Raw genomic sequence first — 10,423 nt, forward strand, 5'->3', positions numbered from 1 at the left:
ACCAGACACGGTTCTAGATGCTGGGGATACAGCATACAATAATACAAACAAAAATCCTTGCCCTCACAAAGCTTATATTCTAATGGAACTTGACTTGTCCACAGCTTCATTTACTCAGGTTAATTTTAATGCCAATTATGACATAAATGCTGATCACAAAGTATACACTTCCTCAGCCTTCCCACAGTAGGTTTGATTAGGTTTTCCTGTGCTACTTGACCAGGTTCAAATAATATTTGGAAATACCAACCTTTGTCACAAATGGTAAATCAATGAGTCATTCTTTCTCTTCACTAGAATGTTTAGAATGTCTGCAAAATTTAAAATCATCTCTACCAACATGTGCTTGGAAAAAATAACACCCATTTCTTTTGTATCCTTCTTTCCTCTAGGCTACACATAGTATCTAAGTATGAAGCTGTGGACACAATCAGTTGTCACAGAGATAGTTAGGATTTGATTGATGAATTACAAAGCCCAGCTAGCGCTGTCAAAGAAAGACATTTCTCCTAACCGCTCCAGTGCCCTAGAAGTCCACAGACGTCAGCGAAGAAGATGCAACCAGCAGACAGAAAATGGCAGCCACCCAAGCATTAAGGGGGCCCCTTCCAGGAATTTTCATCCCTGTCCCAAGTTCTTCTCCATGATGGCCTGCAATAGCACTTCTGTGGAGACTTATGAATACTTTCTGCTGAATACAAGCAATGTGTCCGACTCAGGGCAGACCACACTGTCAGCACCCCTCAGGATCTCTTTGGCAATAATGATGCTGCTGATGATTGTAGTGGGATGCCTGGGCAACACTGTCGTCTGTATCATTGTGTACCAGAGGCCAGCCATGCGTTCGGCCATCAACCTGTTGCTGGCCACCTTGGCCTTCTCTGACATCATGCTGTCCTTATGCTGCATGCCCTTCACCGCCATCACCCTGATCACCGTCAACTGGCATTTCGGGGACTCTCTCTGTCGGCTCTCTGCCACACTCTACTGGTTTTTTGTCTTGGAGGGCGTGGCCATTTTGCTCATCATCAGTGTGGACCGCTTTCTCATCATTGTCCAGCGTCAGGACAAGCTGAATCCACGGAGGGCCAAGGTGATTATTGCCATCTCCTGGGCCCTGTCTTTCTGTATCTCCATCCCCTCCCTCACAGGGTGGACTTTGGTGGAAGTGCCCACACGGGCTCCTCAGTGCGTGTTGGGCTACACTGAGTTTCCAGCCGCCCGCGCCTATGTGGTGACACTGGTGGTGGCTGTGTTCTTTGTGCCCTTCAGTGTCATGCTTTGCTCGTACATGTGCATCCTCAACACGGTCCGGAAGAATGCCGTCCGCGTGCACAACCGATCAGACAGCCTGGACCTGAGGCAGCTCACCAAGGCCGGCCTGCGGAGGCTGCAGCAACAGCACCAGGTCAGTGTGGACTTGAGCTTCAAAACCAAGGCCTTCACCACCATCCTTATCCTCTTCATTGGCTTCTCGCTTTGCTGGCTGCCCCACTCCGTCTATAGCCTCCTATCTGTGTTCAGCCGGCAGTTTTACTACAGTTCCTCCTTCTACACCACCAGCACCTGTGTTCTGTGGCTCAGTTACCTCAAGTCTGTCTTCAACCCCATCGTCTACTGCTGGAGAATCAAAAAATTCCGCGAGGCCTGCATCGAGTTGCTACCACAAACCTTCCAAATTCTTCCCGGAGTACCTGAGCGGATCCGGCGGAGAATCCAGCCAAGCACAGTCTATGTGTGCAATGAGAACCAATCTGCCGTTTAACAGAGAGAAGAGGAGCAGTAGAGATGTGGCAGTCTGACAGGTTGCAGGCAGGCATCTCTCTGGCCTTCTGCTTGGCTGCCTGGCACTTTAACCATGTCAGCATTTGTGGTGACTATTTAAGCACAAAGGTACTCATTTGTTACCACACGGGCCAAAGGTCCCAAATGTGGGCAGGATGATTATTTTTTTCTCATTGCAGAAGTATAGTATGTGGGTCTAATAGAAGCTGGAAGGGATTTAAGGCCAAATGAGAGTAGGGTGGAAAAGAGTGTAGAAGTGAAGCAGAAAGTTAGGGAGGAGTGGGAGCAGGGCATCAAGATGGTTGAGTGTCGGCAGAAGAGGGCTTCTGTTAAAACAGTTTAATTCTACAGTCCTTGCTCCCTCTACAAATGCCCAGGTGGCACACATGGTTAAGCACTCACCTATGAGCCAAAAGGTTCGCAACTCTGACCCACCCAGAGGTGTCTCATAAGATGGGCCTTGTGATCTGCTTCCAAAAGCTCACAGCCTTAGAAACCCCACGGAGCAGTTCTCCTCTGCACATATGGGGTTGCTGTGAGTCAGAATTGGCTCAACGACAACTAGCAGCTCCCTCTACATCCCTTGAAGAAAAATCCCATGGTGCCATATTCTGATATGAGAAACTCAAACAGGTATCATTTCAATAGTTATCATTCATTTTATTTGAAGCCAGCATTCTTCACTGTTGTTTATGTTGTGTGATGTATGGGGAAAACACATAAGGGTCTTTACATGGGTCACAATGTGCATTCCTGACAGTGGTAAACCATCTTTTCTATATCCCAAAACCACGCTGAGAGGCAGCGTGAGCCTCTGTGGGATGCGGGGGAGCCTTCAGTAACTCTAAGCCCGGAAAATGTTCTTGGTGGTTCAGCTGAAACGAGAAGCTCACCATGCTCATTTCTCATCTGTGCTACCTGAGGACTCATGCATGGGCCTGACCTCTCCTACCTGGTCCAGGTTCCTCAGCGTCCTGTCTCTGTGCCCGGAAGTCTTTCACCCCTCCCTGTCTGCTGTGAGAGAAATCCGTAGGTGGTACAGTTTCTGCGCCACTGCCACCCTAAATATTAGCTTCGAACCCACCCAGCAACACCACGGAAGAAAGGCGTAGTGGCCTGCTTCTGTTACAGGTTATAGCCAAGAAAACCCTTCAGGGCAGTTCCGTCACACATGGGGTCGCCATGAGTTGGCATCGACTCAATAGCACAGAGTTTGGTGTTTTTGTGTGCATACTTGCTGTGAGGGCCTATTGGCTCCTCCTCTTCCTCCCTCCTCTGTTGCCCAGGCCTCCCTCTATTTTCATTCCGTCCATTTCCAGTGTGCTGAAAAAATAGTCCTTTTCGTATAGTTCATATCTTCAACAAGGTTTACAGTAACTTGCTTTAAGTTTCAGAAATGGTCATTCTCTGTGTTGTGTTTATATCCTCCCTCCTGACACCCTGGGGCGCCATAGTCTTTGTGAGCCACCACGCTGACTTCAGCACTAGGAGTGCTGCAGGGGCACAGTAAACAAAACCAGCCGCTGTGCAGTTCCTCTCTGATCTCTGTGTTCAGATCCACCAGAATGTGACTGCTGCCATCTGGTCCACCTACTGGGGACCTTGTTCCTCACAATCCCAGACATGGCTGGGATCCCCAGGATGAAGCCTGCCTAAACCAAACCTGCTGCCACTGAGTCGATTCTGACTCATAGCGACACTGTAGGACATAGTAGAACTGCCCCATCGGGTTTCCAAGGCTGTAAATCTTTACAGAAGCAAACTGCCACATCTTTCTTCCATGGAGAGGCTAGTGGGTTAGAACTCCAACTAGCAGCCAAATGCTTTAACCACTATGCCACCAGAGCTCCTTGGAGCCTGCCTATAGGGGATGTTTCTACTTGCACCCTACAGTTGGTCACCATGGCCATGGCCACCCTTCACCATGGGGAGTTTCTGACACTGGGGAAGAGCTTTCCTGAATTCAGGGCATAGGATTATGAGTCCAGGAGCTCTGGTGGTGTAACAGATAAGGCATTTGACTGCTAATGAGAAGGTTGGTGGTTCAAATTCATCAGCTGCTCCATGAAAGACAATTTACTTCTATAAAGATTTACCACTTTGGAAACCCAATGGGGGTTGCTATGAGTCAGAATCGACTTGATGGCAGTGGGTTTGGGTTTTAGAAACTTTTTTTTTTTTTTTTAATTTTTTTGTGCTTTGGATGCAAATTTACAGAGCAAAATTTGTTTTACATTCAACAGTTCATGTACATTTGATTTCAGGCCCCGATGACCATCCCCAACCATAACAAGCTCTCCTCCCCTCCCTTCCCTGTGACCACCCCCTCCCTGTGCCCTTCTTAACTATGCACTCCTGTCTGCCCAGCTTTCCCTCTATGTGAACGCTGCCCCTCTGGTGTCCCATGGCTGATTGCTGTAAGGGATGCATCTCCCTAGAATAGGTGGTGCATTGCCCTAGGGTAGGTGTTCTGCATGTAGGTCTTTCTATTGTTGTGCTGAGAGCCAATCCATGGGAGTGAATCCATTTCTAGGACAAAAGGGTAACCCTGGGCCATAGTCTTGGGAGTTCCACCAGACTCTATCTGACCAGTAATTCTGGTCATTTTTGTGTTTTGGGATTTTGTTCCACATTTTTCCTCCCACTCTATCTAGGATCTCCAGTTTTGATCCTTTTCTGAGTGCTTGACATTGGTAGTCAAACATCATCTAGTTCTTCTGGTCTTGGGTTCCATCATATCCTTGGACTAATTGTTTCCATATGCCTTTGATTTTCTTCACTCTTCTTTGCTTCATTTGGAAGCTCTTTCAAGGAGCCCTGGTAGCACAAGGGTTAAGTGCTCAGCTGCTAATTGAAAGGTGGGAAGTTCGTCCTACCCAGCAGCTCTGGGTAAGAAAGACCTGGCCATCTACTCCCATAAAGACGATAGCATAGGAAACCCTATTGGCAGGTCTACTATGAGTCAGAACTGACCTGATGGCAGTTGTATAGGGTCACTGACTCAGAATAAACTCCATAGCACCCAACAATAACAAACTCTTTTTTAGACTTTAAGATCTAAAATCAGTGGGAAATTTAAGGAGAAAATAAAAAAAAAATCTGACTTCAGGCCTTATTCTACCAGGAACTAGTTGTGACCTTGTTTGGTTCACTTCCTTTCTCTGGGCTTCAAATTCTGCATTTCCCAAGTGAGGAAGCAGATCTAGAGGTCACCAACGTCCCTTCAATCTTTCAGACATGCTTATTTTAAGATTTGAATGTTTTCTACTCTTTGTCACCAGGTCCCCTGCATTCCTTTATTCATTCAAGCAATGAGGTGTTTTTGTTTTTGTTTTTTTTAAAGTGCCTATTAGATGCAAGGGATTGTGGGGAAATAGTGATGAGTAAGGCCAGGCCCCTGTCTAAAACCAGTTGTATGATTTATCTGAGCATATGGCTCCTCATAAAATCACAAAACCTACATTTTTGTCTCACTTCTCATTTTATTTCTAAGGTTCTATTAAGAGATCAGGAGTCCCTGGGTAGTACAGATGGCTAAGTGCTTAGCTACTAAGTAAAACGTTAGAGATTGCGTCCAGTGAGAGGTGCCTTGAAAGAGAAGCCTGGCAATCTACTTCTGAAAAGTCAGCCATTAAAATCCCTACAGAGTTCAGTTCTACTCTCACATGCATGGGGTCGCCATGAGTCAGAGTCAACTTGGTGGTGACTGTTTTTTTGTTTGTTTTTATTAAGAGACCAGCTCCTCACTCTTACATTTTCTTCCTGTCGTAGTCTTGACAAAGGCAAGGAGGAGGGGAGGTAAAAAGGAAAACATAATTTACATTAATCTAGGTCAGAGAGGATTTATCCAGGAAACAATTGACACCTTTTCTCACCACCATGTCTTTTATACAGAGATGAAGAAAGAAAGAGATTGGCAATTGGTTTGTAATTAATTTAAGTGGATTTAATCATTTTGTGTCCTGAGAGCCCACCAAGCACAGGCCAGAGTTTGCCTTTAGCTCTCCGTTGGACAGGGCTGCAGGTGCCCCCAGGGTGCAGGACAGGGCCTATTCAAGTCCCCAGCAGTGCCTAAGAGTGGAAAACCCATGGTCCCAAGCCAGGGAAAGCCTCCCGTCCAGTGGGTATTTAAGAATGTTCTTTAGGAGCCTTGAGTAAAATAGAAATCACAATACTGAATGAGTGAAGGTACCAAAATGTACATCCATCAGTGTTATATGATGTGTATCTGTCAGTAATATATACATTTCAAAGTAATAATTTTGTATATATTTTAAATAAAGTACCATTGTTCTTTCTGTGTATAAGGCTATGTTCTTCTCAAAATTAATACCACGACCATAAACAGTAAGCCAAGAATGTGAGTCCCACACCTCCTAAGAAAAACAATTTCAGGAAATTTAGAACCTGGAAATGACAAGCAGTGCTGGAATGCCTGTAGAAGGCAGTCATCATCATGATAATTGCTGCCTGCATTTAAGCAATGTGGGTCACAGCCTGGGTACTACCTTTCATCACAGCCCTGCCAAGTCACTCCAACCAGGTAGCTTTCACCTCTGACTTTCAGTATGCCCACCTTCATAATTATCTCTGGCCTCACTGAACCTTTAATGAACTTCCATTGCTTAAGATATTGCATAAAATACCCATTCTGGTCTCATTCTCTGAGATTTACACAGCAATAACTTTCTTTTTTTTTCATCTTCTCTGCAGCTCTGGAATTTAACCAAACCTTGGACTCTGTTTGAAGTCCCTGCCTGCTTCACACCTCAATAGTTAGTGCAGGGCCTTGGGCAAGAGACAAGAAATTGGCCAGCTTTAGTTGTAACTGACACAGGAGGCATGACACCAGGGCATTCTGCGAGAGTCTAGTCTTAGACTTAGGAAATCTCAGAAGTGTCATTCTAAGTCTGTCTTCCCTTGAAAATTTGCCACCTTTTAATCTTTAATCTTGATCCCCATTGATGGGGTGAAATAAAAGGAAAAGATCTCTACATTATTCTGACAACCAAGATGAACAACAAAAACCTAATCGGTTCTTCCTTTGTTATTTTTCTCCAACACAATTTACATGACCTGCATTTATAGACTAAAATAACCTCCACATTAAGCCTTTTCAGAGTTTCTCTGCTCCACTTCCTCATGTAGTTGGCAGCCCTGGCCCCAAAGCCCTTAAATGGCAGGAGGGTTCAGAGCTCCGGTTTCTGCTCTGAGAGAAATGATCCAAGTTCCAGTGCTGGCTTGCTCTCTGTGTAGTTCTAGGCAAGTTACAGAAGTTTTCTGGGACCTCCAAGATGGAGAAAATGCTCCCAATCAGAAGGCCACCACAAAGAACAAAAGAAATAGTGTTTGGTCCATGGTGGATACTGAGTGTATGGAGGCAATAATGATTGCATTTGTACTGTCAACATGATTGATGTCCAAGATCGAGGTGAAATTTGTTTCAGAAACTGGCTGTTCAGCCCTTTCCTCATCCTCATGTGGCCCAAAATTTCATTCATCCTCAAGTGGCTAAGGTTGGGTAAGGGTCAAAATTTGTTTCAGAAACCGGCTGTTCAATCAGTTTCCTCATCCTCATGTGGCCTAAAATGTCAGGGTTCAGTTGACATGAACACAGCATCCACTGAAGCCAGGAGCGTGGATTTGACTTAGAGTAAGTCTACTCTATGGTTTGAACTGCACCACTGACCATGTCTCAAAAATTTCACTGGGCTCTAGGTTGGCTTCACAGGGTTGCCTAGCATGGAATAAGTGAGGCCAATGCCTTCCTGTGCCTGGACAAACTGCCTGCACATCCTGCTGATGGATGTTGTTAGGTATGCAGAAGGCTGAGCAGTGTATTTGGGAATTTAGAAAGGCAAGAGGCAGACAGGAGTGTGTGTTACAGTAAAAGACTATAGCTACTATAACAGAGAGCATCAGCTATAACAAGGCTCTTTTAAAAAAATAAATAAATAACTTGTTCTCTCATTAAAAGCCTTGGGCAGCTAAGAGGACTCCATGCTCCATGGTTGTTCAGGACTCAAGTTTCTTTCATCTAGTTTCCCATAATCCCCTGGGGCATTATTTTCATCTTTACAGTCAGTCTGGGTTGTAACCATTTCCATGTTCCAACTCCTGAAAAAGGAAAAAAGTCTATGGAGGAGTCATAAGAGATACCCAACACCCCCACCCCACCCCAGTCTTCCATGGTATGGTCACATCTAGGTAAGGGCAGAGAACCCAGTAAGCAAGGTAAACACAACTTACTTTTGCTTACTTACTAATCTGCAATGAACAGTTTCATTTGTTTTTCACATTATTCCACCCTGTCAGGGACTGTGAATTTTAAAAAAAAGACAATGATTCCATAGGTAGGGACTGTGGAGTTTGGTGAGAGATAGATGCCAGCCATAACTAGAAGCAGAATCTTTTTCACATTTTAAAAAATGTGAAATTATTCACTATAGATTAGTAAATAAGTGCTATAATACCCATGCTTACCATCCTTATTGGGTAATCCAACATTGCATCCAGCTACAAAGAAGGCTGGGAAATGGAGTTCTTAATGGATGTCCATGGAGCCAATTACACCTTTCTTACCATGGAGGCAGATGGGAGGGATCTGGTAAGCTCCCAGCAGTCTGTTCCAAAACATCGCATGATTTTGAAAAACAATAGATCCCAGCAGACATGCAAATTCTGAAGTTCTAAGTACAAACTTCATAAATGAGCCCTTGTTAATCGTAAAATAAGCAGATATTTAAGATGGTTGCCTCCCCTTCACCCTGAAACCTATAGGTACCTTCATGCACATTCAGAAAATGCATGTATTTAAGCTTGTGGTAAAGAGATGCAGTTACCACATTTAATCTTTTAGACACAAACTATGGAAGACATAAAAGCTAAGCTGTCTGCAAATAAATAAAAGGAACCTCATTAAAATTAGAAACTCTTTTCATCAAAAGACTTTACAAAAAACAAAAATAAATGAAAAGAGAAGCTACTAACTAGGACAATATCTTTGGAAACCATATATCTGATACAAATCTAATAACCAATATATACATACGTACATATTTATATATATAAACTTTGACAACTTAACAAGAAAAAGACAAACAGCCCAACCACAAAATGAGCAAAGGACTTGAATAGACATTTCACCAAAGAGGATATTCAAATGGCTACCAAACACATGAAAAAAATGCAAATCAAAACCACAGTGAGATACCTTTCAGGTGGTGGAGTGAGTAAGGCATTTGGCTGTCAAGCAGATTGACAATTCAAACCCACCAGCTGCACTGTGAGAGGAATACGAGACAATCTACTTCCACCACGATTCATAGCCTTGGAAACCCAATGGGGGTCGCTATAAGTCAGAATCCACTCAATGGCAGTGGGAGGATGGCTACAATAAAAAGAAATGTTGGTGAGGATGTGGGGAAATCAGAACCCTTATGCATTACTGGTGGCAATGCAAAATAGTACAGCCATTGTTGAAAATGGTGCAGTAATTCCTCAAAAAACTAAAAATAGAACTACCATATTTCACTCCTAGGTATATATCCAAAAGACTTGAATTCAGAAATGGAAAAATAGACTTGTACACCAATGTTCAGTGCAGCACTATTCACAATAGCCAAAAGGTGGAAACAACCTAAATTCCCATCAACAGATGAATGATAAACTAAATGTGATTCATATATACAATGGAATACTACTCAGCCAATAGGAGAAATGAAGTCTTGATACATGCTACGGTATGACTGAAGCTGGAAGGCATTATACTGAATGAAATAAACCAATACAAAAGGAAAAATATTATACAACCACACTTATATGAAAAGACAAGAAAAGGCAAATGTGTAGAGACAAAAGTTTATTAGTGGTTACCAGGGCAGGAAGGAGAGGGGAAAAAGGGGGTTAATGGTGATTTAAAAAAATCTCTTTAATTAAGGGTAGGTAGGACTGTACAGCCAATTATTGTAATTGGTGTCAATAAGTTGTACACTTGAAAAAAAAGGTGAATTGGTAAAAGTTTTGTGATAGATATATTTACAACAATGACAGGCAGGTGGGCAGGCACTGCTGCCGAGGCGGACCCGACTCATAGCGACCCCTCCTTGGGTTTCCGAGGCAGTATCACTATGGAAGTAGATTGCCCAACCTTCCTTCTGAAGAGTGGCTGGTGGGTTTGGACCACCAACCTTCTGGTTAGCAGTCAAGTGCCTTAGGCACTGTGCCACCAGAGTTCCTACAACAATGACAAAAAGTAAAAATTAAAAAATTAGCTGCTGAGCCTTGTTGTTGTTAGGTGCCATCGAGTCAGACCCGACTCATAGCAACCCCTCCTTGGGTTTCCAACGTGGTATCTCTAAGGAAGTAGATTGCCCAATCTTCCTTCTGAGGAGTGGCTGGTGGGTTTGAACCACCAGCCTTCTGGTTAGCAGTCAAGTGCCTTAGGCACTACACTACCAGAGCTCCCGCTGCCGGGCTGCTTATGTATAACCAAACACCTCCTGGGATTTGGTCTCTTGGTTTGGAGGTTTAGAATTACGATTATGGGAGATCCCTAGTAATCAGTCTAATAACATGTTTAGTACTTCGTTCTACCTCCTAGTTCATTATGTAGCTCCAAATAAAACACCAAATGCAC

The 10,423-nt window shown here is 43.9% G+C and overlaps 1 protein-coding gene across 1 annotated transcript; it reads left to right on the forward strand.

Moving 5' to 3' along the window:
- Nucleotides 1-463: 463 nt before the first annotated feature.
- Nucleotides 464-1,765, forward strand: GPR45 (G protein-coupled receptor 45). The gene has a single exon (XM_007959494.2). It carries the CDS (start codon nucleotides 464-466, stop codon nucleotides 1,763-1,765), a length of 1,302 nt encoding a protein of 433 aa, XP_007957685.2.
- Nucleotides 1,766-10,423: the final 8,658 nt, after the last annotated feature.

This window comes from Orycteropus afer, unplaced genomic scaffold (genome assembly GCF_000298275.1).
Source record: "Orycteropus afer afer isolate SDZICR_OR568_19922 unplaced genomic scaffold, OryAfe1.0 scaffold00017, whole genome shotgun sequence".
Taxonomy (NCBI): domain Eukaryota; kingdom Metazoa; phylum Chordata; class Mammalia; order Tubulidentata; family Orycteropodidae; genus Orycteropus; species Orycteropus afer.

Excerpts from the sequence above, each read along its gene's own strand:
- GPR45 (XM_007959494.2), top strand. The coding sequence starts at position 464 with ATGAATTACAAAGCCCAGCTAGCGCTGTCAAAGAAAGACATTTCTCCT.